General features: G+C 59.2%; 1 protein-coding gene across 5 annotated transcripts; it reads left to right on the top strand.

Moving 5' to 3' along the window:
• The first annotated feature begins 499 nt into the window (after positions 1-499).
• On the top strand, positions 500-23,043 carry PDGFA (platelet derived growth factor subunit A). 5 transcript variants are annotated; one of them, XR_013414996.1, is made up of 9 exons: positions 500-843; positions 1,729-1,858; positions 3,297-3,393; positions 8,366-8,470; positions 9,572-9,759; positions 19,102-19,228; positions 19,354-19,756; positions 19,835-19,903; positions 21,761-23,043. XR_013414996.1 is itself a non-coding variant. In XM_028845421.2 (8 exons), the coding sequence occupies exons 2-7, from the start codon at positions 1,796-1,798 to the stop codon at positions 19,888-19,890; spliced, it is 636 nt and encodes a 211-aa protein (XP_028701254.1). In that variant the 5' UTR covers positions 500-843; positions 1,729-1,795; the 3' UTR covers positions 19,891-19,903; positions 21,761-23,043. The 5 variants fall into 5 exon arrangements, 3 of the variants coding, with proteins under 3 accessions (XP_028701254.1, XP_028701256.1, XP_077852059.1); XM_028845421.2 differs by lacking the exon at positions 19,354-19,756; XR_013414995.1 differs by lacking the exons at positions 500-843; positions 1,729-1,858 and adding an exon at positions 2,475-2,603.
• The last annotated feature ends 2,481 nt before the right edge of the window (positions 23,044-25,524 follow it).

The following is a 25,524-nucleotide window of genomic DNA, read 5'->3' as shown; positions in this document are numbered from 1 at the left end:
CCCGCCCGGGCACACCCGCCCTTTCTCGGCGTGGGAGCCGTCTAGCCACGCTCAGACCTCGGCCTCCGCGCGCGTTCCTCCCCCGCATCGCGCTCTGAGCTGCGCCTCGGCCGGAGGTGGCGCTCTGTGCGCCCCGCGGATCCCGACGCGGGAGGCTCAGAACCCGGGGGACCCTCACCCGTGGCTCCTTTCCCTTCCATCCCCTCGACTTCCCGGCTCAGGGCGCGGCCCTGCCTTCGGCGCGGGAGTGGGGGACTGGGGGGCGCGGGTCCCAGGGTGGGGACGAGGCGGGCTGCAGGCCGGTCCCCCGACCGGAGCTCGCTCCCAAGTGGAAATGTGGGTGGAGGGTCCTCATTCAGATGCCCCAGGCTTCGGATCCTGGGCGGGGGCGCATGGCAGCCGCCAGGTGAGTGCCCCAAACCCGCCCCCGTCCTTCCCCAAAGACTGACTCCCCCTCCTTTTATGGAGAGGGTAAGGCTGGGGCCCTGGATCCGAACCGTGGAGAGCGGCCGGAGCGCCGGGGCGGGGGCGGGGACCGGCTCTCTCGCCCTTTTTGGCGCAGCAGCTCTGGGCGCTGCCCGCTGCCGCCGCTGGGGCCCGAGAGAGGCGAGCCGGCGACGGCGGCGCTTCTGCGGCGGCCTCCTCCCTCCCCACCCGGTGCCGCAGGATTGCAGCTGGCACTGGAGGGTGGGCAAGCTCGAGGGAGGGGCGCGGAGCCCCGGCGCGGAGCCGGGCGCGGGGCTTTGATGGATTTAGCTGCTTGCGCGAGCGCGTGTGTGCTCCCTGCCGCGGCGGCGGCGCCCGGGCCCTGCCGGGTCCGCACGAACCCCGCGCGCTTCCGAGGTGCGGGTCCTGGGCCCGGAATCCGGGGGAGGCGGGGGGGGGGGGGCGGGGGAGGGGCGCGGCGGCGGCGCTATAACCCTCTCCCCGCCGCCGGCCGGCTCCACACGCGCGCCCTGCGGAGCCCGCCCAACTCCGGCGAGCCGGGCCTGCGCCTCCTGCTCCTCCTCCTCCTCTTCTCCCGGCGGCGGCTGCGGCGGAGGCGCCGGCTCGGCCCTGCGCCCGCCTTCAGGCCGGCGCGGGCGGCGCAGCGAGGCCCCGGGCGGGTGGCGGCTGCCAGGCGGCTCGGCCGCGGGCGCTGCCCGGTCCCGGCGGGCGGAGGGCGGAGCGCGGCGCCGGAGCCGAGGGCGCGCCGCGGAGGGGGTGCTGGGCCGCGCTGTGCCCGGCCGGGCGGCGGCTGCGAGAGGAGGCCGGAGGCGAGCGCGGGGCCGGCGGTGGGCGCGCAGGGCCGCTCGCAGCTCGCAGCCGGGGCCGGGCCAGGCGTCCAGACAGGTGATCGGTGGTGGTGGCAGCGGCGGCGGCGGCCCCAGCTTCCCTCCGGAGTTCTTCTCGGGGCTGATGCCCGCAAATATGCAGAATTACCGGCCGGGTCGCTCCTGAAGCCAGCGCCGGGGAGCGAGCGCGGCGGCGGCCAGCACCGGGAACGCACCGAGGAAGAAGCCCAGCCCCCGCCCTCCGCCCCTTCCGTCCCCACCCCCTACCCGGCGGCCCAGGAGGCTCCCCGCGCGGCGGGCGCGCACTCCCTGTTTCTCCTCCTCCTTGCTGGCGCTGCCTGCCTCTCTGCACTCACTGCTCGCGCCGGGCGCGCTCCGCAAGCTCCGTGCTCCCCGCGCCACCCTCCTCCGGGCCGCGCTCCCTAAGGGATGGTACTGAATTTCGCCGCCACAGGAGCCTGGCTGGAGCGCCCGCCCCGCGGCCTCGCCTCTCCGCCGAGCCTCCAGCGCCTCGGGACGCGATGAGGACCTGGGCTTGCCTGCTGCTCCTCGGCTGCGGATACCTCGCCCATGCTTTGGCCGAGGTTGGTGCCGCCCCCGCGCCCCGTCCCTGCGCCGGCTCCTCCGGCGCACACCCCCCGCTGGCTGGGGCGCCGCGGGCTCTGCAGAGAGCGTTTTGGTTTCTGCTAGGGTGGTCGATGTTTAAATTTTCCCAACTGGTTTCTATTTTCTGCCATGCCTAAGTGTGTGTGGGGAGTTTCCAGCGTGTTGCGTCGCTTACTCTGCCTTGGAGGGACAGGGGAACAGCGAGGTGGACGAGTGGGGAGAAACTTCGGGGGGCGCAGGGTCCTCTCCGGGGAAGGGAAGCTGGGGCGCAGCGGGCGCTGCAGCAGCGGGGTGCGGGGAGTGGGGAAGGGGGTGTGTGTATGTGTGTGTGTGTGTGTGTGAGCCGGCGAAGCCTGGGGAGGAGAGAAGGGCGCCTGATAAACAGGTAGGGGCGGCTGCTGCGGAAGCCCCTGGCCGGGCAGGGTAGGCAGCGCCAAGCCACAGCCCCCGGTTCCCAGTCCCCAAGCCCGGCGGGGCGCAGGGCCGGCGCAGCCCGCCCGGGCCTGCTTACAGGTGGCTGAGCCAGGCGAGCTGGGGCCGGGCCAGGCGTCCGCACCCTCCCACCGCGGCGTCCCCGCCCCCCCATCCTCATCCCCATCCCCGGGAGCTTTGCTGTGATGAATGACTTTCCACAGCCCCCGTCGTGGGAACTTAGTGCTTCAGGCTCTCCAGCGACCCCCGACTCTCCTTAAAAATCGGGGAGGGGAGTGGGGGAGGCCAGAGGTGAGGGTGGTCTCCGCAGGGCCAGGAGAGCTGTGCGAGATGGAAGTTTAACCCTCGCTTTCCCTGGAGGTTTCTGGATTTAGGCGTCTTAGTCGGCGCTAGGGCCGCGGCTGGGCCGGAGCCCGGGGTGGGGCGAGTGTGTGAGTGAGATGTGTGTGCGCGTGTGTGTGTCTGCGCGCGCGTGCGTGTGTTTGTGAGACGGAGAGACCTCTCCACGGGTTCGGCCCGGGATTCCGGGGCGTGAAATTTAAGCCCTGCCTGGATTAAAGTGTTAGGGCTGCCGTGACTCTCGCCGACCCGTGACGCATTTTAACTTGATCTTTCTAGATGTTGATCTCACTATTAAATCGGAAACTCTCGGCCCCCTCGCTGCCCCCATACCTTCTGTAACTGACACCCCGGGCGGAGGGGCCGGAGTGCGGGGGCTTTTGTCTGAAAATATAAAGGGGGGGAGGCTTTGATTTTGCAAAGGGCGGAACATGGATGGGGTGGAGAATTTGGGGTCTCTTCCAGCCCCACCCCCGGCTTCTGGTTCCAGGGCCGGGGCGAGGGCTCCCCGGGGGCTGGGGCGGGGACTGCGGCCGGCGCTCGCGGGGTCTCCTCGGGCCCGGGGCGGCGGCACTCCTGGCGGCCGGGGGCGCGTGCCGGCGGGGTCGGGGCCGCGGGCACTGACCGTGTGGCCTCTGCTTGCAGGAAGCCGAGATCCCCCGCGAGGTGATCGAGAGGCTGGCGCACAGTCAGATCCACAGCATCCGGGACCTCCAGCGACTCCTGGAGATAGACTCCGTAGGTAAATCGCGCCCCTTCCCTCGGCGCGCGGGGAGGGCGCGGGCGGGCGGCCTGTGCGCCCCGAGCTGGGGCCGGGCGGGGCGCCGCGCAGGAGCGCACCGAAAGGTCAGAATCCAATCCCCGGCCATAAGCGCCCGGGCGGATGAGTCAGGAGTTTCTCTTCCAGTCTCCACTTTCTCTCCCAGCGGCGGCCGAAGGCTGCTCGCTCGCCCCAGGATTGTTTTCGCCTTTAAGGAAAACGCCGCGTGTGTCATACAAAGTTCAGCCGCGGCCCCCGCCAGGTGTGCGGGCCCCGCGCCTGCCCTCCGGCCGGAGGAGCGGCGGGATCCGGCCCAGACCCTGGGCGCTGAGCCCTGGCCCGTGCGCCGGGCGGGCAGCCCGCGGAGTGAGGCCCCAAGGACAGGCGCAACTCCCGGTCCGACGGGCGGGCGGGCGGGGCCCGCCCCTTTGTAATCCCTGCGAGCTGGTACCGCGTTCTTGCCGCAGGGCTGGGCCTCTGTGGCTGCAGAAGCCGGTGTCTTACTGTTTTCACGACCCAATAAAAAGCCTTAGACGCATCTGCTGCCTGAGGCTATTTTTGCGGCTCACCCTCGGGCCCTGGGGCCGGGCCAGTAGCGAACACAGTTTATTTGCAAGCACAGAGTTTTGGAGCGAATGTCAGCTGCAGAGTTGGACCCGGGTTGGCAAGGGTTAAAGGGGCTTCTCACCCCGGGGGGACCACCGGTGGGTGGGAGGGGCGAGGGTGTAGGGTGGCCGCCCGCCCCCTCAGGGCCAGAGAGCCCCTTCCTAGAAGGCGAGGTCTCTCTTCCAGGCCTTTGTGGCGCCCTTTTCAAAATGCGCACTCGGCCTGGGAACTCTCATTTGAGCCTTAACCTGGTTTAAAAAGGGGGTCTGCAATAAACTTATTAAAAAGAGTAACTAAAGGCCGCAGAATTGGAAGAATGTATATGACATGAAGATTTTTCTCTCTCTCTGCAAAGGACTCTGAAAAAGGGGGGGGGGGCGTGGGGGGGATTAAGTGAAATCACATGGTCTAGTCATTTGGAAATTTGTACCTAATTATGGTGGTGGAGAGGCATGAACTATTTTCGTTTCATGCCAAAACCATTTTCTAACAAGGCCGATGGTTTCTGTAGTTTCTTGACCCAGGAAATCCCTGGGCTGATCCTTATCGGGGGCGGGGGCGGTAGTTTCACCCGGAGAGCACAGCTGGGCGGGGGGGGTTTTCACCCGGTCCCTCCATGGGTAACTCTGGGGAAAGGGATTTGGCTCTGGTTTGTGGCGGGGAACCCTTGCCTGAATCTCGCTGGTCCTGGATAGGTTTGGAAAAGTTGGGGGGGGCTGCTTCTCGGAGAAGGTTTCAGGCCTTTTTTTGGGGGGGTGCTAGCAGAAGGGGGCCTGTGGAGAGCTGGGCCTCCTCGTGGGACTAGCTTTGGAAGCCTCAGGGAAATGGGCCATTCACTTTCTGCTGGGACTATTCTTATTCTGGTCTTGGCGCCCCGCCTCCTCCACCCCCACCCATTATCGCCTTTAGCATTGCAGCTCCGTGGCGTATGCTGATGGCATTCCTGACCCAGGGGCTTCTAGGTTGTAGGGTCCAAACAGAAAAAAAAAAGGATACCCTAAGCTAGTCCTCCTAGTCGGTTTCAAATTCCCCCTGCAGCCATGTGCCTGGAGCTCTTTCCTCCTGCCCCAGGGAAGGCAGAGAGCGCCGATCTCAGCCCTCCTGTCTTGTGAGAGGTTTTGGGGTCTGAATAGGATTCTGCTAGTGTCTAGGAGGTTTTGGGTGTGAGAATATGGGGGTGGCATCTACCTCCTCTCTCGCCTCCAGCCTTGCCCCTGGTGGGGGACCTTTTGTAACACAGCAGGGCCTCCTTCGTCCTGTTCAGTCCCCTCCCCAGGTGTGGCTGGAAATGGAACCAGAGGGACCCACAGTCTCTCGCCTGAGGACAGGAGAGGCAACGGCTGCTTCTCCAGCTTGTAGGGGATGCCTTTTCCTTAACTCAGGTTCTCTCTCCTAGGGAGGGTTGTAAACTGGTTGAGGTCAGTTCTCCTGGGGTAAGCCTCCCTCCGGGTCCTGTACTCCCTTTTTGATCCAGAGGTGCTTCTGGTCTCTTAGGGGCAGGGGACAGTGTAGGGCTCATGAGGAAGGGGCTGGGTGCTGGGAGAAACGCAATGTAATGAACTTTCCCTCGGGGTTCCTTTATAACCCTTCCAGGCTGATGTTCTCGGCATTAGGTGCCTCTAAGGCTAACACTGTAGGAAGTAGAAAGAGGCCTGGAGGAATCCCAGGTGTGCGCCCCAGCTATGCTGACTCCTCCTCCAGGTGGGTGGGGCTTTGTGACTGGCATTTGGCTCCTCCCAGCATGCAGGCTGCGTCCCCATTGTACAGTTAAGGAGACTGAGCCAGGCACTGTCTGGGGGCTTGGCCGCTCCTTGGCTGTGGCTGAAGGAGCAGGGGTACAGCCCGAGCATTTCATTCGGAGGGTGTGCTGGAGGGAAGAGTGAAGGTTTGTCACCTGTGGCTTTTAGAGCCGGAGGCCAGCATGTGGTCTTTTAATGACCGGCAGCCGGCGTTTAGGGCCTGTTTGTCCCGTGTGCAGTGGCAGCTGAGGTGTTTTGTTCCCCAAAGCAGTCTGGCCCGCTGCCCATGGTTCATCCAGCGGCTGATAACATAAATATCCCCATCCCCATCTCGGGCCAGTCAGACCAGGATGGACGGTTGGGAGATTCTCCCTGTCCTGGAGTTGTCATTGGGACATCTGTGCCTAAAAGACAAAAGGGAAAGCCTCCTGATTAGCTGTCCTGGGAGCAGTTTCAGGGGTGATTCTAGCCGGCCAGGCCACCTGGGCCTGGTCCTGGGCTGCTCAGAGCTGTGTTTGCTGAGCTGTGGGTGGCTGCTGCTCTGAGCCACGTCTCAGCCAGTGTAGATCGAAAGGGCGGCTTTGGGGAGCATGGTCCACTCTTGGCATCTTGAGCTGGGGGCAAAGGGTGGGCTTGTTAGACTGGGAGCTGTTCCCCTTCTGTCCCTTGTCTCAAGAAATTCTCCAGCTCAGGCTTTCTCAGGGTCAGTGAACTAGCAGGGCTGCCGTCTTCTCTGTTTATTAAGCCAGGGCTGGAGGGCCCATGCACTGTGGACGCAGACCGCAGAGGCTCCTGTGAGCCACTCCTCCTCGTCTTGTTATATTTCTCTGGGCCTCAGTTTCCTCGGATGTAAAGAAGTGATAGCACCCACCGCACACACAGAAACTGTCATTGGTAAAGTGGCCGATGCAAACGTGGCTATCGCAAGGCATCGGAAAATGGGAGCGGGTGTTACGATTGAATTTTCTCCTACGAGTGGCGAGTGGACCGGTTGCTCTTTGGTTTGGCCATGGCAAGATGGGCACCACCAGGATGTGACTCAGAAGTGTCACTTTTTCATGAAAAGAAGTGCTGCTTGTAACAGTTGGTTGATGGGAAATTCCTACTGCGTGAGTCGTTCTGTTCTGATCTTATTTTGAGCCTCAAAAAAAAAAAATCAGTGTCATTGGAACATTGAGTCATTTTCGGTAAAAAGTTGGGCTCTGGGCGGGCTTCATCTTTGCCTGTCACCTTGTGTGAGGTTTGCGGGACTTAATTTTAAATCTGCGGGTCTCAGGCTCCTCGGGGTGCGGAGGAAGCTGAGGTTTCTCTGGTTGGTTTGTGGACGCTCACGAATGCCTCAGTGGGCTGGGAAGAGACACTTTGGGCTTCTAGTCCCGAACCCAGGAGGTGCAGAGCCCTTTAGCTGTCTAGGCTGGTGACCGGGACCTCCCAAGCTTCCCAGGAGGGGGTGGGGAGATCTCTGTGCCTCTGGGGCACCCTGGCTGTGAGGCTCACTGTCTCGGCGCCTGTTCTCCCTTGGTTATATGCTAGAGAGGCAGGAGGGAGGGAGATGGGAAGAGACCCCCCAAGCTGGGACCAGGGGGCCAAGTCAAGGAGGCCCAGAGCCACCCACAGTGTCCAGGTGCGGGCAGTATCCATGGGCAGGACTGTGGGTCCTCTCCCTGCTGCAGGAATCGGAGAGACCTGAGACTCCCCCAGCCTGTCTGCCGTAGCCATCAGCGCCTGTGAATGGGGTGGTGTGTGCACTGGGTGGGGCGACAGGGATAGGGTTCTCAGTTCTGCTCCCCGGTCAGTGCTGGTCTTGGCTCTGGGCCACTGCCCCACCTGCACCTGGCCGCCTCGCTGTAAACACGGCTGGCAGATGCCAGCTTCTCTCAACCCCTTTCCGCAGGCTGCCTCCCTCTGTCAGGCTGTGGGAACTCCTCGGTGTGGGCTCCATGAGAGGCCACGTGCCCTCCTGCCTCTCCTTATGGCCGCTGGCCCTACAGTAGACTCATTTCAGGAATGAGTGGGGTCTGGCCCACAGCCCAGTCTGGCTGTTTCCAGTGCCCCTCAAAGGTTAGGCCACTTGTTCGGGGAGTGCTTTCGTGAGGGGGAGGGAGGGAGACGTATAGGCACCTGCAGAAATCTCAGTGGCCTCTGCTTCTCCTTTGCTCCAGCCCCCAGACAGAGGTGGGGCCTGGCTTCGCCCTGTGCCCCTCGGAGAGGTGCACTGAGCCGGGCAGCCTCAAGCCCCTCCTGACCCAGGCAGCGCTCACCTGGGCTACCTCGGAGGAGGCACCAGAGGAGAGGCTGCCTGTAGCCTCTTCCCCGAAGGGCCCTCAGCTTCGTTGCCGGCCCCTGCATTTGGGGCTCTCTGTGCTAATTGGGCGTTTTCTGCAGTTTCAGGCGTTTCATCTCCTGCATATCTGAAAAGCCCTGGTGGGAATCACGGTTCTCCCAGGGGCGCCCCCTGCCCCTCATGGCAGGGAGCTGTGGGGGGCTGTGCTGCCAGGTGCCTGTTCCCCAGTGGCTCCCAAAGCTGGTCTGTGGGAAGTGTGGCTGGACAGGCCTAGGGCACAGCGCACAGGCCTGGAGCAGTCACGGTGCTCTCCTTCCGCCTGCAGGGAGTGAGGATCCTTTGGACACCAGCCTGAGAGTTCACGGGGTCCACGCCACCAAGCATGCGGCTGAGAAGCGGCCCCTGCCCATTCGAAGGAAGAGAAGCATTGGTGAGTGGAGGAGGCCGCAATCGGCAGGGCAGGGCTGGGTGGGGAGGAGCTGCTGGCTCTCCCAACACAGTGGCCTCAGGCGAGTGACCCGTTCCCTCCTCCCTAAAATAGGCCTGGCCCTGGTGCCTCTGGCTCTGGCCTCTCCCCAGGCCTCCCTCCTTCGGGGGTGTCTCCTGCCCCAGCCCGCCTGCTCCTCCTGGAGTCCTGGTCTGGGCCAAGAGAACTTCCAGGGGAGAAAAGCCATCATAAATTCCTTAAGTGCTCCGTCTTGTTGGGGCTTGTTCCCAGGAACCTTGCTGGAAACATGGTCGTGCCTAATTTCACAGTGTGGGCACTGTGCTCCCGCGCCGGCTGCTGAACCGGTGGGGACACGCGCGCCCCGGACGCCCTCACCACACCCTGCATGCCCTGCCCCACTCACGCCTGGCTTCACGGCTCCACCCCCGCATCCATTTGGGGGATATTTTGTCCCTTCTCACAGGGCAGCCCCATGGCCCTCCTGCCCCCTGAGGAGGAGCTAGCAGGTTTGGGAGGTTCCTGGGCCAGTCGCTGCTTTCTACCCCAGTCCCACGTCCTCTGGGGTCCCACCTGATGGGGTTGAGCCCTGGTGCTGCTCATTGCTCTGTGGCCCTGAGCAGGTGGACCCCCCTCTCTGAGCTGTGGTTTCCTCCATGAGGATGGATTTTGTATCTTCCACCTTAAAGTGTGATGTGTGGGTGGCTGGTCCCAGCTGATGCAAGCAGGCCCTCCCCAGGTGACATTTGCTGTGGGGGTCTTCATTTTGCACCCTTCAGACCAGTCTTGAAGGCCAGAACACCCCAGCGAGTGCTGTAGGATTCTCTGCTAAGTCCTGCTCTGCCCCCCCAGTCACTGGCCCCACCTGTCCAGGTTCCTCCAGCCTGCAGGCACTTGGATGTGTGGTCCTCCTGCCCACCCCGCCCATGAGCCTCTGCTCCCAGCTCAGCCTCTGCTGCCGAGGAGGAATCCTGGCCTGTGGCTCACCCTGGTTGCCCTCCAGGCCCAGCTGGAGCCGCCCCAGCCCTGGGGTGGGGCGGTGGTCGCAGAGGCCAGTCGCTGCTCACTGTGTCCCCGCCGTTGCAGAGGAAGCTGTCCCCGCTGTCTGCAAGACCAGGACGGTCATTTACGAGATTCCTCGGAGTCAGGTTGACCCCACGTCCGCCAACTTCCTGATCTGGCCCCCGTGCGTGGAGGTGAAGCGCTGCACCGGCTGCTGCAACACAAGCAGTGTCAAGTGCCAGCCCTCACGCATCCACCACCGCAGCGTCAAGGTGAGCCCGGCCCCTCCCTCCCTACCCCAGCCCGAGGGCCACCCCTACCAGGCAGCCAGGGTCCCTCCCAGGTGACCACAAGGTGCTCTTGGCATGGCTGGTGGGGGGGGGGTGCACGGCTGCGCTCCCATCTCCCTGGCAGGTACACTGAGGCCCAGGGAGGAGAAGGAGCACCTGGGGGTGTGGGAAAGGCAGGGCCGGCTGGGCCTTCCACTCTGATGCTCTGGGGATGAGTCTGACCTCCTTTCCACGCTCTAGGCCACAGTGCGGGGGCTGTTTTGGGCCTTGCAAGGTGTCGAGCTGCTTAGCAGGAAGCTGTCTGGCGTCCCCGGGACCTGGAGCGTCCTCTGCAGGCTCTTCAGTGGGGGCTGTGGTGCGTGGCAGGAGGAGTAGGGGGTGGGTATTCAGAGCCTGCATTGCCTCTGGAAGTGCCTGACCTTTGGAGGGTCCCCTGGCTTCTCCCCTAGAGCAGCCCAGGAGAAGGAGAGGGAGGGCTTGGGGTGGGCTCCAGGCCAGATAGCAGACTTCCCTCTGCAGAATCCCAGGGTGAGCCCCGCTTTCGTTAAGTTGGGGGTGGTGCCTGTCTTTTTCAGGCTGCTGTAGCAGAATTCCATCCACTAGGAGCTGATTAGCAACAAATGTATTTCTCAAAGTTCTGGAGGCTGGAAGTCCAAGATCAGGGCGCCGGCAGACTCTCTCTGCTGGGGCTGTGTTTTCTGGGTTCATAGATGATGCCTTCTCACTCGGCCCTCAGTGTGAGGGGCGGGGTGAACAGGCTCCCTAGTCTGTTGTCTAAGGCACTGATTGCATTCATGAAGGCTCCACCCCTAGAACCTAAGCAGGCCGGGCGAGGTGGCTCACACCTGTAGTCCCAGCCACTGTGGAAGTCTGAGGCTGGAGGATCGCTGAGCCCAGGAGTTCAAGACCAGCCTGGGTAACATGGCAGGACCCCGTCTCTACAAAAAATACAAAAATTATCCGGGCGTGGTGGCACGTGCCTGTGGTCCTAGCTACTCTGGAGGCTGAGGTGGGAGGGTCAGGGTCACCAAATCCTCAGCTGACTTGAGCCCAGGGAGTCCAGACCAGGTTGGGCAACACAGTGAGATCCCCAACTCTACAAAGAATTTTAAAACTAGCCAGGCGTGGTGGCGTGCACCTGTCGTACTTGGGCGGCTTAGGTGTGAGGATAGCTTCAGTCTGGGAGTCCGAGGCTGCGGCAAACCGGTGCACCAGTGCAGTCTCAGTGCCTTAGAAAGCAGTCGGGAGGTTGAAGCTGCAGTGAGCTGTGATGGAGTCACTGCATTCCAGCCTGGACAATACAGCAAGACTCTATCTCTAAGAAAAAAAAAAAAAAAGGACTTCATGCCTTCCCTAAGACACCTGCCTCCTAATGCCATCCCCTTGAGCTGGGATTTCAGCGTAAGAAGCCTGGGGGCACTGGCATTCCTGCCACAGCAGGGCCTTCCTCCCTGGGGTTGCGCTGGGGGAGGAGCAGCACCCGGGTAAACTTGCTGAAGGTCTTCTTTGGTTGCTGAGGTCCCAGGGCCAGGGCTGCGTGGCTGGGCCTCTTCTCCCTGCATTCAGGGAAGTGTGCCCAGAGACCTGCAGGATACAGCGCCCTGGGTGGGCTGGCTTTGGCCTGCGTGTTTTCCTCCCGTGTGCAATGGGTCTGAGGCAGGGCCTGGCCCTTCTGAGAGAGCCGGGGCTGCTGCCATCCTGTTTGCAAGGGAGGTTTCCTGCCTGTTGGGGCATCAGTCTCCAGTTTTGGGGACGGGGTTGCAGGGTGAGTGTCTAAGGTATCTTCTGGCTTCTGTGAGGCCTAACACCTCCCTAGGGCTCCCATCTGGGAGGGGTGGGCTCTCTTAGGGCTCCTCTCCCTGGAAACTGTCTTCAGTTGGTTTAAAGTGCTGTTAATGCTCCCATCTGACCTGCGGGACCCACGCGTTTGAGCAGCAGGTGCAGGCGGGCGCGGCCCCCCTAGTCCAGGAGGCTGTTGCTTTGACTCGGAGCCTCCTGGCTCGGCCTCAGCTGAGGACTTTTTTTTTTTTTTTGACACGGGGTCTTGCTCCGTTGCCCAGGCTGGAGTGTGGTGGTGCGATCACAGTTTGCTGCAGCCTCGGACTCCCAGGGCTAAGCCGCCCGACTATGACAGGTGCACGCCACCAAGCCTGGCTGATTTTAAAATTATTTGTAGAGTTGGGGATCTCGCTGTGTTGCCCAGCCTGGTCTAGACCCCCTGGGCTCGAGTCAGCTGAGGATTTGGTGACCACTGAGCCTGCTCTTCCTGGAATATGGGATCACTGAAATTATGTTTGAGGATTTCAGTTTTGGGGTTACATTAGTAACCATTCTTTGACTTTAGAAAATAATTATTTCACATCCCCCACCCCCCACTGTTGTGACTCCAGGACCCTGGAGGGAGATGGGGCAGGGGGAGAAGGTTCTCCACGAAGGACTTTGCAGCCAGCCGGGCCGTTTCCTCGTCACATGACCAGGCACTTTAGACTCGTAACTGGGAATTATCTTGGCCTCTGGGGACTTGGTCCTCCGAGGTGCCTGGGTATTGAGTAAGCAGATTCCACATCTTACTACCCGGGATCTCCAAGGCCACACAATCCCCTTTCGAAGCCCCGAGTTTTTCCCAGGGCCCTGCGGATGCTTGTCTGGGGCACTCTTCTGTCCTTAGAGGGTATTTACTGCCAGGGGGTCAGGGAAGGAGGGGAAGGGAGGGCCTGACTCGGGCCTCCAGGTCCCGGTGGCCCGAGTGCCCCGGCTGTGAGCCCAGCACCGTCCCCTGTCCTGTGTGCCTCCCTGGGGCACAGCCTCTGCCTTTCTGTGGGCCTCGGCATCCTCCCAAGTTGTATGTTGGAGGCCCTTGTGAGCTCTGAGTCCGGGATACCTGTGGTCTTGTTCTCATTAGAGATTCTCATGTCAGTTCTGGGTGTTGGGGGAGCCTTGGAGGTGTGGGGAGAGTTTCTCAGCCCATGGCTCAGCCTTGGGCAGGCCCCACCCTTCCCACCCTGGCTTGTCATGGGGTGAGGATAAGAGGGCTTGGCCCTACAGGGCAGTGCTGCCTCCCTCCCCCGGCCCCCGGAGCAGGCTGGGTGGGGCCTAGGGGCTTCCAGCACCCTCTGGCCCGTGCAACATTGGGGATGAGGGCTAGTTCCCCCTCCGGGAGTGGCCCCTGCTTTGCTCTGTGCAGTGGTGGAGCCGGGACCCGGGCTCTGCCTCTGGGTCTCATCTGGCGGGACAGGGTCCTGGTCAGCCCAAGCAGGGACAGGGTGTCCTAAGACCTCAGGGCTGTGTCCTGCAGCAGAGCCGGGCAGCCCAATTCCCACCTCCTCAGACCCAGGCCCCCCTCACCTTCCCGCTTCTGGGAGGCGTCTTCTCCCTGCCCACCCATCCGAGGGTTGGAGGAAAACATCCGGCTCCGGACACAGGGGCTCTGGCTGAGGGGACAAAGGTCAGAGGAAACAGGAGCCCCACTGCGGAGGCTGAGCCAAGAGGCTGGTCCTGCCACTGCGGATAGAGGTGGCTGTCAACCTGGTGAGAAGGAGATGGGCCCCAGAGCCTCAGACTCCATGCCTGTGAGTGGGCATGGGGTCAGCTAAGGTCAGCGGGGTTGGGGCTGACCGGGAGGGGCCCCCACAGTCTGTCCACCCAGGCTGGGCGTGGCACCTCCCGTTTCCATTTTTTATGCTCTTCCAGTCAACATTCAGAGGTCTCTTGTTAGAAGATGGTAGTGAAGCCAGGAGTGGTCACTGCCCAGCACAGGCCCTGCTGGGATCACCAGGATGTGACTGACCGGCAGCCTCGGGGAGAGACTGGCCAGGGTCCCCAGCTGGGTGGGTGTTTCCTTGCACTCTGCCTGGCACAGTCAGCTCTTGGTCCCTGGACGCCTGACTCTTCCCCGAGACCCAAGCCTCGGGGGTAGGACAGGAGTGTGGGCCTGGACATGGACCATGGGGATGAGATGCCAGCCCGAGGGCTGCAGGGGTCTAGCCGGGACGGAGCTGACTCTGAGCCTGCCTTGATGGGCTGGAGGCTTCCAGAAGGTGTGTGCTCACCTGGTGCTCGGGATGGGCCTCTGCTCCCTGGAACGGAGTGGCTGGGGTGTTCTGGGTGAGAAGCTCCCAGCCACGCCTCTGTCCACTCTCTGGGGTCTGGTGCAGGAGTCTCTAGGTGGGCGGAGTGGGGGTCCTCTTGAGCCAGGCTGGGCAGGGGACTCTTACACGAGCTTGAGGCCTGGGCATTGCTTCCATTCTTAGTGGATGTGGGGGCGGTGCTGAAGGAGGCAGGATCTTCTTTTTTTTCTTTTTTATAAAGACTGGATCTTGCTTTGTTGGCCAGGCTGGTGTCAAATTCCGGGGATCACAAGTATGAACCTCCTCCATGCCCGATTTGAGGGATTTTTTTTTTGTTTTTTTTTTTTTTGAGACAGAGTCTCACTCTGTTGTCCAGGCTGGAGTGTAGTGCAGTGGCCTGATCTCAGCTCACTGCAACCTCTGCCTCCCAGGTTCAGGTCATTCTCCTGCCTCAGCCTCTCGAATAGCTGGGATTACAGGCACACGCCACCATGCCGGGCTATTTTTTGTATTTTTTAGTAGAGATGGGGGTTTCGCCATGTTGGTCAGGCTGGTCTCGAACTCCTGACCTCAGGTGATCTGCCCTCCTCGGCCTCCCAAAGTGCTGGGATTACAGGCGTGAGCCACTACGCCCGGCTGGGATCCTCATGACCCAAGTGAGCATCTGGATTGAGTGACATTCCAAGTCTCTGTTGAGAGACCCCCAGGTTGGGCTGTGGGGCGATGGGGCCAGGGCTCTGCTCTTTTGGAGTCTAGGCTTCCTTTCTGTGAAAGAGGTGAGAAGGAGTGCAGGTTAGGAATGGAGATTCAACACTGTGTGACCCTGGGCAAGGGGCTTCCCTTGTCTGTGCTGTGTGTTCTCATCTCTAAAATGGACCACGATGGCGTCCTCACAGGGTAGCTGTGAGGGTTACAGTGACGGGCGTGTGCGGTCCAGTCACGTGTCTTTCATGGCTGATACTCTGCCTTGGAGCTTTGAAAGGGTCAGGACATAACCTGGAGTTGGGGTGGGGTCCCCTGCAGGGAGTGACTGTCCCAAGCCCTCCTCAGGGCGTGTCTGCAGCCTCTAGGCTTTGTAGCAGCAGGGACTCGGCATCCCAGGTCTAGAGGGGTGACAGCGTCCCTTCATTATAGTCTCGGGTGAGTTCGTGCCAGTAGTGTTGCGGTGGGCAGGCTTACGATGCAGATGAACTCAGCTGTGGGAAATTGGAATATCTGGTGTGATGAGGTGCAGCCCACATCTCTGGGACAGAAAAAGGGGAAGGACATGGAGACCCCCCCATCACTTGGGCTCCAGCTTGGGTCTGGGGGCCGGGCCACCTACCGTGGGGGTCCTGAGGACATTGTAGTCTCTGTTCTTTGGACTTGGCCTTCTTTTATGGAGGAGGTTTTTGTGAGAATCCAATATTCATTTTGTGTTCTTGGGAGAAAAATGCAGCTATTTCCTGGCCAGACAGAGGTGGTGGAACGGCCCAGAATCCTGGCATACTCAGAAACAGGTGCAATCATAAATCGCTGTTTGTTTTTGTTTGATAAAAATGGGCTTGTCTGAGGAGACAGTGGGTTCCCAGACGAGCGGCCGTGCCGTGTGCCTTTCGCACGGTGCCCAGAGGGGCGGCATTTCTGCTGTGTCCTGGGAGCCCACATACCTGCGGCGGCTGGCCATCTTGAGTGGATGAGACAGCAAGCCTGCCCCTCGCCTGGGCTTTGGTGTCTGGCCAGATGGGCCTGCCGTCTCTGCCGAGCCAGGCCCTGGTATCTGCCCTGCCGAGGGAACTAGGTGAGGCTGCTTGTTGACCAAAGAGGCTGTGCCACCCGGAGGGTCAGGGCTGGAAGCAGAACAGGGCGCCCTGCCCGAGCCCATCCCCACGAACCCAGATTTCAGAGCCCACCTGCCCCATGCCTCACTTGGCCGCCCCTGCAGAGGCTGAGGGTGGGTGGGAGCAGCAGAGTAGGGGTGCTTTGAGCCCAGGAGGTGGCAGGATGTGAGGCTGGTGCTGTTCCACCTGCTGGGACCTGTGTCCAGGGCCTCCAGGGGAGGGGAAGAAGGAGCTCGGCCCCTGCCAAGGCAGGAGGGGGCTGGGTCTGGTTTTGTGCACTGGGATCCCTAGTTACTACCTGGCAGTTCTTGACTCAGGGAGGGCTAAAGACATGCTTGGAGGGCTGGGGGTGGCTGAGGTCCCAGGCGGCCCTGCTGCTCCTCTTGAGGCTTTGCTGCAGTTCATCCTTAGGCTGGGCCTCTCCCACCCCAGGCCCTCAACAGGAGCATGACTCTAGACTCACTCTCTGCCTGTGGTGGGTGGGGGGTGGTACTGTGCTGAGCCTGGGGACCAGGGGGCGGGTTGGTTTCGAGGCTCTGTGTTAGAATAGACGCCGGTGGCAGCCCACTCCTGAAGGCTGGCTTTGTCCTCAGTTCTGGGGGCTTCTGCGTGTGCAGCCTCATTTATTCCTCAACCCTTGAGTGGGTGTGATCGGCTTCCCTTTTCCAGATGGGAGGTGGAAGTGTGTGCACAGCTGCAGAAGCCTCTCTGGAGGATTCTGTCCTGGGGAAAGGGGCAGATTGCCGCGGGAGTTGGGGGACTGGTCTGAAGCCTCCCGAATGGAACGGAACCCCATCCAGGAAGCGGCGGTGTCCTGGCCGCTTTCTCTCACGCTTTGTGACGTAGCGAAACCTCCCAGGCCAGGTCCTGTTTCTGAGCTGGCTCCTGACCCCAGGCGTCCCACGCCCTGCACCTGTTGAGCTCATACTTGGCTGTCTGTTCATGCCCCAGGCAGGCCAGACCACTTCACACGCCTGCAGGCACCCTTTGCACTGTGGGTTAACCATTAACTCAGCCTTGGACAAGCCTGGTCTCCAGTGCCTTAGGGACTGGCTTACCTTCGGAGCCTGCCTGGTCCCAGGGTGCAGAGCTGACCTTCTGCCTGGGGGTCCTGCTGATGCCCAGTCTCCAGAGTCCCCCACCCCACCCCCTGAAGAAGGTTGGGAAACATTCCCCTCTTCCCTCCTTTACCCTCCTGACTGCCTGGGAGGCAGGGCCACTGGGCTGGGGGCATCTGACCTTGTGCTGAGGTCTCCTCATTCACCCAGCAGTGTGCATTCCCCCATGCCCCTGTGCTCAGGGGGTGACCCGGCCTCTGTTTCCTTTCTAGCCTCAGTTTCCCCATGAACCGTGAGGGGTGAAGTGGGGGCTGTTCTTGGACTTAGACCCTGTATGCGGCAGGGCTGGTTCCGTGGGCACAGATGGAGCGCCTGCTGGGTGCTCGGCTCCCCAGGGCCTGGGAGGGCAGGAAGGTGGTGGCTGTTCCCTGGCATGTGCCCCAGGGGGCAGGTGGGACAGCCTAGCAGTTAGGGACAGGTTTAATTAGGGCTTGCCTGTGTCTCAGTTTCTTCTTCTGTGAATGGAGGTGCCAGTCGTGCCTCCTTATAGGGTGGTTGGGAGGATGACATGAGTGCTGGGGTTTGGGCTGGGAGAGCCGGTGCTCGACTCACGCGGTCCCTGGCCGTGCATTAGGGGTCTGTTGATGCCAGGCGTGTGTGTAGTAAGATTCCCATAATGGGGCCCATGTGTACATTATGCCTGCATGAATGTGTGTGGGGGGTGGAGTTGCCTCCCCATGACAGGGTATGTGTGTGCATTATACAGGTGTGTGTGGGGGGTGGAGTTGTGTTCCCATGACGGGGCTTGTATGTGCATTATGCATGTGTGCATGTGTGTGTGTGTGTGTGTGTTTCTTGCCTCCCTTGTTGAATGCCTGAAGCTCCCCCTCTCTGGCCTGGACTGGGCCATTGTCTGCCTTCAGCTCCCCCAGGAAGGGGCTGTGGAGGCAGGACCCCTATGTTGTGGTTCTGTGCCTGGAGAATTGAGGGCAGGTGTGGCTTGCAGACAGGCAGAGTCCAGTCTGAAGAGAGACACTCGGCTGAGGTCTGGTTCGCTTTTGAGCTGCCTGTGCCTGACAGCCACAGCCCACCAGCCTGTGCTCCTCCCGGTTCATCTTGTGGAGCCTCAGTGATGGCCCAGGGTTCCTGGCCCTGGTTTCCGAGGTCAGGCCTCTCTGAGCCCAAGGAGAGCCTTGGACCTGGGGGAGTCATGAGGGGACCCCGGTTGTGGGTCTGCTGGCCCTGCTGCCTGGGGGCTGGCAGGGAGGTGGGGACCTCATCAGGCCAGCAGCTGGGATTATCATCTGGACTCTCAAGTCCACAACAACCTCAGGCTAGGATACAGCCACGAACCCCCCATTCCTAGGCCATGGCTGTAAAATTTTTTTTAATAGAGATAGGGTCTTGGTATATCGCCCAGGCTGGAGTGCAGTGGTATTATCACAGCTCACTGCAGCCTCAAACTCCTGGGCTCAAGTGATACTCCAACCTCAGCCTTCTGAGTAGGCTGGGACTACAGGTGCCACCATGGCTCGCTAGTTTTTAAATTGTTTTTAGAGACAGGCTCTTACTATGTTGCCCAGGCTGGTCTTGAACCCCTGGAGTTAAGTGATCCTCCCGCCTTGGCCTTCCTAAGTGCTGGGATTACAGGCGTGAGCCACCATGCTCAGCCTGGCTTTTAAAATGTATTTAATAACAACATGATCATTTGAAAACATTTTCCAGCTGCACATCCACACACAAGCAAACACTTTCCCTGGCCACCTGCACCCCAGAACCCCCAAACTCCCACACCTTAGCAGTGTGCATCCTTCAGACCCCCCAGGCACACGTGAACCTTTGGGTTTATTTTAAACAAAAATAGGATGAATCTACAAAATGCCATGCTCCAACGCCAGGCGTGGTGGCTCTCGCTTGAAATTCCAGCACATTGGGAGGCTGAGGCAGGAAGATCACTTGAGTCCAGGAGTTCAACATCAACCTCGGCAACATAGCGAGATCTCATTTCTACCAGAAAAAAAAAAAAATTTAAATTAGCTGGGCATGGTGGCCTGTGCTTACAGGTGGGAGGCTGAGGTGGAAGGATCATTTGAGCCCAAGAGTTCAAGGCTGCAGAGAGCTATGATTGGCCTGGGTGACAGGGTGAGATCCTACTCAAAAAAACTAAAACACACACACAAAAAACTGCACTGCAGCTTGTAGGTTTTTCACCTGGTACTCCTACACTCTCCACCACAAGGTAGCGTTCCTGGGAGGAGGTCAGAGGTCAGAGGTCAGGCTGCTCTCTCCTCCCTCCCAGCCTGTCCCTGGCTCCCAGCACGTCGTGTTGTCTGAAACTCCATGCAGGCATTCATGGCTGGGCTGTGTTCTGTCGGACAGGTGGCCAAGGTGGAATACGTCAGGAAGAAACCAAAATTAAAAGAAGTCCAGGTGAGGTTAGAGGAGCATTTGGAGTGCGCCTGCGCAACCACCAGCCTGAATCCGGATTATCGGGAAGAGGACACAGGTGAGTGGCTGCCTTCGTTGGCATTGGTGTTCGAGAACAGATCCTCGGAGCCTTGCTTTTGGGGTGTTAGGTGGCCCCCTGGAGCGCGATGCTCACGACTGTGTGCATCTGGGCTGCTGTTGAAGGACTTGTTGGCCTGCTCCTGGGCCAGATGCCTGCTGAGGAGGCAGATCCCACGCCTGCAGGTGTCCAGTGGGGAGCCCAAGCCGCAGCACTGACAGGAGAGGAGGTTCAGGCCTCACTGAGAGGGGCTGGGAGTGCATAAGATGCCCAACTCATCAGTGGGCCACGGGGCTGAGATGAGAAGAATCTGAAGAAGGGCCCCTGCCGGGATGGGCGGGAGGAGCAAGTTCGAGGACTACAGCTGCCCTGGCTGGCTGGGGTCTCTCCTTCACCCCACTGAGCGGACTCCACCCAGGAGCAGAATGGCCTCTGTGCCCTGCTGTGTCTGGGCCCTGGGAGCACGAGGGGACTCAGAAGTTTCTCCATGCCAGGGTGCTGGCCTTCTCTTCTGGAAAGATAAACACCGTAGGTATTTGTTGCTTCAGTTCTTCACCCCGACGGCCATCCCTTGGCCCACTCACTGCCGTGCCCTTTTGTTAACAGGAAGGCCTAGGGAGTCAGGTAAAAAACGGAAAAGAAAAAGGTTAAAACCCACCTAAAGCAGCCAACCAGGTAGGACCTGTCCGCCGGACATGCTGAGTCCTGCAGGGCGGGGAAGTGCAACCAACTGATCACACCAGCAAATCACGCTTCCTGTCTCGCCGGGTGCGGCAGGGACGTGGCCCTGATTGGCCTTCATGGTGTCTGCTGGGCTTGGGTCTCCTTGCTCCCCGTCTGCTCCTGCCTCGCAGAACGCCCTGGCCCGCGGCTCACTCCCACTCTGGGAGCCTGCCTTCAGCTTTGTCCTTCTCTTTGTCGTTGATTGGGGACGCAGGAGCATTGCACATGAATGGAATGGGTTGGGCGACCTGAGCAGCGGTGGGGCTGCTCTGACCGCCTGACCACTCTGGGATCACCCACCCCATTTGACAGATGAAAAAACTGAGGCTTAACTGAGATTACAGATAAGGACTGTTGGAGGCTGAATATATCTGGAAATCCTTTATAAACGCACAGGGCTGTCGGCTCCTGTGTTGGAAATTGCATTTGGCTGCTAGTGACACCAGACAGCACAGGGATTGAGATAAGGTCGAGCTTCATGACTTTCATCTAAAAGTGGGATTGCAGAGCAGGGAGGGTAGTCTTGAAGTATCATCAGGGTCTCCCTTCTGTCTGGCTAGTGGCATCCATCTGCAGTTGCCTCATGGCCCAAGGTGGCTGCGAAAGCTCCAGAAACCACATCTGTGCTCCAGGCTGGAAGAAGGAGTGAGGGGGGAAAAGGGCAAAATAACACCCTTAGAGAGCTATCCTGGAAATTCCACCCAGTGACTTTTGTGTTTTTCTCAACTGCCATCCCTCCACTGCAAGGGAGCTTGGGAAACGTCTCCTAGCAACACACGTCACTTCCCAGATGGAGATGGGACCTAGGCAGTCGCTGTCATCACGGAGGAGGCAGTTTCAAGCCTTCCTGGTCCTTGGCATTGGCCCGCCTGGCTTGGGAAAGTTGGAGCCCTGTCTGGCCTGGTTCCTCCTCCTGGCACGTGGGACTCCATGGCGGCCAAAACAAATAGTTTCTTTAGAAGAGAGGAGGCTCTCAGAGATAGGGTGTCTGAGAACCCTGGCTCCTGTTTGCAATGTGGGACTTGGGCCTGCGGGTGAGGTCCATTCATGAGGAGCCTCTTGGGAGGAAAGTATCCACTTGGGCGGGTCTTTGAAGTAGTCCAGGACTGTTGGTCAGCCAGCCTTGGCTTCGTTTGCCCAAAGTGTGGTGTGATGAGTGGTTTTGTGCCTGCCTGCAGGTTCTGTTTCTACAGAGCGTTAGGCTCTGGCCTCCATGGGCCTGCTGTGACAGATCCCATGGTGAGAGGCTGGCACTCCTGTTGTCCCATGCCTGGCTGGCACTCATGCTCAGCCTATAGTTGGCCCAAGTGTTGGAGTGTGTGAAGGAGCGGCAACATAGGATGCGGAAGAGTTGTTCTTAAAGAATCAGCATAGGTCTGCTTAGGTGCAGACTCTTCTGTCTGGCTGGTGGCCTCCATTCTCAGGGTTGTCTCATGGGCCAAGGTGGCTGCCAGAGCTCCAGAAATCACATCTAAGCCCTCGGCTGGAAGAAAGGAAGGCAGGGAGAAGGGCAAATGAACCATTCTTGGCCTCAGTTTCCCCCATCTGTACAATGGAAGAATGGGGCTTGGTCTCTAGACATGTTCTTCTGTGAGATGCTGGGAGCCTAATCCCAATTCCTGTCAGGGTACTGCAACATGGCTAATGTGGCAAATGTGATTCTGGAAATTTCATGAAAACTTGAAATCCATGTGTACCCCTGATTGGGTTAAATGTTTTCACCCTGTTTGCCTCCTATGTAGTGATGTGTGTGCTGGGTGGTTCACTTGGTCGGTGGTCTCAGTGTCTGTCTTTCCCTTCTCCCTGCAGATGTGAGGTGAGGATGAGCCGCAGCCCTTTCCTGGGACATGGATGTACATGGCGTGTTACATTCCTGAACCTACTATGTACGGTGCTTTATTGCCAGTGTGCGGTCTTTGTTCTCCTCCGTGAAAAACTGTGTCCAAGAACACTCGGGAGAACAAAGAGACAGTGCACATTTGTTTAATGTGACATCAAAGCAAGTATTGTAGCACTCGGTGAAGCAGTAAGAAGCTTCCTTGTCAAAGAGAGAGAGAGAGAGAGAGAAAACAAAACCACAAAACATGACAAAAACAAAACGGACTCACAAAAATATCTAAACTCGACGAGATGGAGGGTCGCTCCCGTGGGATGGAAGTGCAGAGGTCTCAGCAGACTGGATTTCTGTCCGGGTGGTCACAGGTGCTTTTTTGCCGAGGATGCAGAGCCTGCTTTGGGAACGACTCCAGAGGGGTGCTGGCGGGCTCTGCAGGGGCACGCAGAAAGCAGGAATGTCTTGGAAACCGCCACGCGAACTTTAGAAACCACACCTCCTCGCTGTAGTATTTAAGCCCATACAGAAACCTTCCTGAGAGCCTTAAGTGGAAATTTTTTTTTTTTTTTTTTTTTTTTTTACACCATAAAGTGATTATTAAGCTTTCCTTTTTACTCTTTGGCTAGCTTTTTTTTTTTTTTTTTTTTTTAAATTATCTCTTGGATGACATTTACACCGATAACACACAGGCTGCTGTAACTGTCAGGACAGTGCGACGGTATTTTTCCTAGCAAGATGCAAACTAATGAGATGTATTAAAATAAACATGGTATACCTACCTATGCATCATTTCCTAAATGTTTCTGGCTTTGTGTTTCTCCCTTACCCTGCTTTATTTTTTAATTTAAGCCATTTTGAAAGAACTATGCGTCAACCAATCGTATGCCGTCCCTGCGGCACCTGCCCCAGAGCCCCTGTTTGTGGCTGAGTGACACCTTGTTCCCCGCAGTGTACACCTAGAATGCTGTGTTCCCGCGCGGCACATGAGATGCATTGCCGCTTCTATCTGTGTTGTCGTACCCTGGTGCCGTGGTGGCGGTCACTCCCTCTGCTGCCAGTGTTTGGACAGAATCCAAATTCTTTATTTTTGGTAAGATATTGTGCTTTATGTGTATTAACAGAAATGTGTGTGTGTGGTTTGTTTTTTTGTAAAGGTGAAGTTTGTATGTTTACCTAATATTACCTGTTTTATATACCTGAGAGCCTGCTATGTTCATTTTTGTTGATCCAAAATTAAAAAAAAATACCACCAACAAAACCCATGGACGTGAGAAGCGTTTTGTGGTACGTTTTTCTAGCACTGATTCTAGACCCTGGTTGCCAGGTCATGCGGTGTTTTGTTGGGTGGAAGCGGAAGTCAGAGCTTTCTGGGTGGGGTCCCTGGACCTGCCTCCATGGTTTAGCACCTACGAGGGTTAGGCCAAGGGCATCCTCCTGCAGGCTCCACTCCCTGGAGCGGATGAGGAGTGTCAGAGTAGCCAGAAGACCATGAAGAGTTTCATCCAAGAAGGGAGCCCACCTGACCTGGTGTGTCCATGTGCGGCGCCCACCATACCCTGCCCGGGCTGGCCCCTCCACCACCTCCAGGCCCACGAGACAAACCATCGAGGTCGCTTTCAATCTTGACCCCACGTTCTCCGAGGATCATCTGTGGACCGGTGGCTGGCTGGCATCTGTTGTCCATGTGCTGATGGAAGGTTCTTACGAAGGATTGTCTTCAACAGCTTATCTTCATGGTGCTGTTTTCAGCCTCATCAGGGCAGCCTGGAGGCTGGAGGGGAAGTGCAGGGCCAGGTGGTTGCAACCTGGTTCCTGTTCCTTGGACGCCTGCTGGGGCCCTGCCTGGGCCTGTGGGCTACTGTCCAGCTCTGCACTGGTTACAGCACCTTGCCCAGGAATGTGCATTGGATGTGACGTGTGACAATGTAACATGTATTTGTTTCCGTGAGATGCTGGTGACAATGCTCTGTTTTTCTTTTTTGTGTAAAGTCGTCTGGTGTAACACCGTGTCCATTAAAGTGATGGGGCAGAAAAGCCAGGTGTGCTATTGGGGAAGAGAGAATTCCATAAGAATTCCATAGGTCTCGAGCCCAGGGGTGGCTGAGGTAGCAGTAGAGGTGGGAACTCAGGCCTCCTTCCTTCTCTCCCTCCTTCCTCCTTCCCTCCTTCTGTCTTTCCCTCCCTCACTCCCTCCTTTCGTCCCTTGTTGGTTCATTCATGCAGGTGAGGGCCCTAGTGCCAGCTCCTCCTGTCCCTGCATGGGGAGAGTCCTGGGGAGGGGCAGGCAGGGTGGAGGCCACTCCAGCCAGGAAGAGCTGCAGCACGGTGGAGGCTGTGGTCTGAGGCTGGATCCTTTCCGAGCCTCTCCACCCACATGGGCCTGCAGCCTTTGTTGCGGCTCTGCCCTGCATTCCCGGGATTTCTGCTTCTGCCTGGGCCCAGGAAGATGGCTTTCTGCCCAGGGTCAGCTCTTCATGTCTTGTGAGCCCTGTGACCTTGACCGAGGGGCCTCCATCTGCATCTCTACATGCACATCTGTGAAATGGAGCTGCAGCTCAGGCAGGGTGAGGAAGTCACGCCATTGACATGCCTGGTGCAGGTCTTGTCTGCTGCCTCCTGCTGGGACTTCACTCTGGCCTGTAGTATTTCTAGGCCCCAGTATGGCATAGGACAAAGCCCTTGGGCACAGGGATTGCTGAGCAGTGATGGTGCTGCCTGTGAAAACAAAGTTCCTGCACCTGCCTGGAAACCTGAACGCACCTGCTCGCACAGTGCCCTTGCCAGGGTTCATGAGAGCTGGGGTCTAGCCTTTGCTGGGCTTCTCCTTTAGCTTGGGGGCATTTCCTTTTCTTTACCCAGGCCTCCATGTCCTGGCTGTAGAGGGGGTTGGAACTGGCTGGGAGAGTCAATGACTGCAGGTGGTCTCCAGCCCTGGGTCCCTACAGCTGTCTTGGGATTCCCAGCGGCAGGTGAGGCTGAGGCCTGGGTCTGGGCCAGGTGGGCCTGGGTCTTTGCCTGGGTCCTGTGCACAGAGCAGTCGCTGGGCTGGGCCAGGCTCGGAGACCCCACTCTGCAGAGAAGCCCTTCTGGTTTGTTCCCTCTTGTCAGGCACAAGAAGCCGCGGCCCTCCTGGGGGCTCCCCGGGTTTTTTGAGCTTTTCATACTAGCCACAGGTTCCTCCAAGGATTCTAGGGATGGGAACTTGAGGGCATGGCTCCCATTTTAAAGATGAGGGAGCTGTGCCCCTGGCATGCCCTGAACGCCTGGGGGACCCCAAGCAGAAGGGTCTCAGGACACAGAGCGGCAGGACTTGTGCTGTGGTTGGGCATCCAAGGGCCCTTCCATCTCCTGGGCCTTGACTCTGCCCCGTCCCACTTGTGTGCTGGGCCCCAGACTCTGGAGGAGCATTGGGGCTGGAGCTCCCAGAGTGCCTGCAAACAGCAGGGCCAGCCAGGCTCTTCTGGGGTTGTGTCCTGGGCAGGTGCCGAGACTGACACTGAAGGTCCTTGCCCTGCAGCTATCACCAAAGGGCCAAGATTCACAGAGAGATTTGCCTCTGCATGCTCCCTGGAAATGGGATCAGGAAGGACCAAGATACAGACCCCAGGGAAGGCATGGCCTCCAGGTCCAAAAGGAAGAGCAGGGATTAGAACTCAAGTGGCAAAAATCACAGAATCCCTCCACCCCACATACAGAGCCCCATTCCCTCACAGAAGCCCCCCATCCTCTCACAGAACCC

Source organism: Macaca mulatta, chromosome 3, assembly GCF_049350105.2.
Source record: "Macaca mulatta isolate MMU2019108-1 chromosome 3, T2T-MMU8v2.0, whole genome shotgun sequence".
NCBI lineage: Eukaryota > Metazoa > Chordata > Mammalia > Primates > Cercopithecidae > Macaca > Macaca mulatta.
Note: the sequence above shows the minus strand (reverse complement) of the source record. Positions and strands in the feature narration are given on the sequence as shown.

Bases quoted from the DNA above. Each gene is read 5' to 3' on its own strand.
- PDGFA (XM_028845421.2), top strand. From the start codon at position 1,796: ATGAGGACCTGGGCTTGCCTGCTGCTCCTCGGCTGCGGATACCTCGCC. The intron at 8,471-9,571 runs GTGAGTGGAGGA...CCGCCGTTGCAG, and splicing joins TCGAAGGAAGAGAAGCATTG to AGGAAGCTGTCCCCGCTGTC. The intron at 19,229-19,834 runs GTGAGTGGCTGC...TTTTGTTAACAG, and splicing joins TTATCGGGAAGAGGACACAG to GAAGGCCTAGGGAGTCAGGT.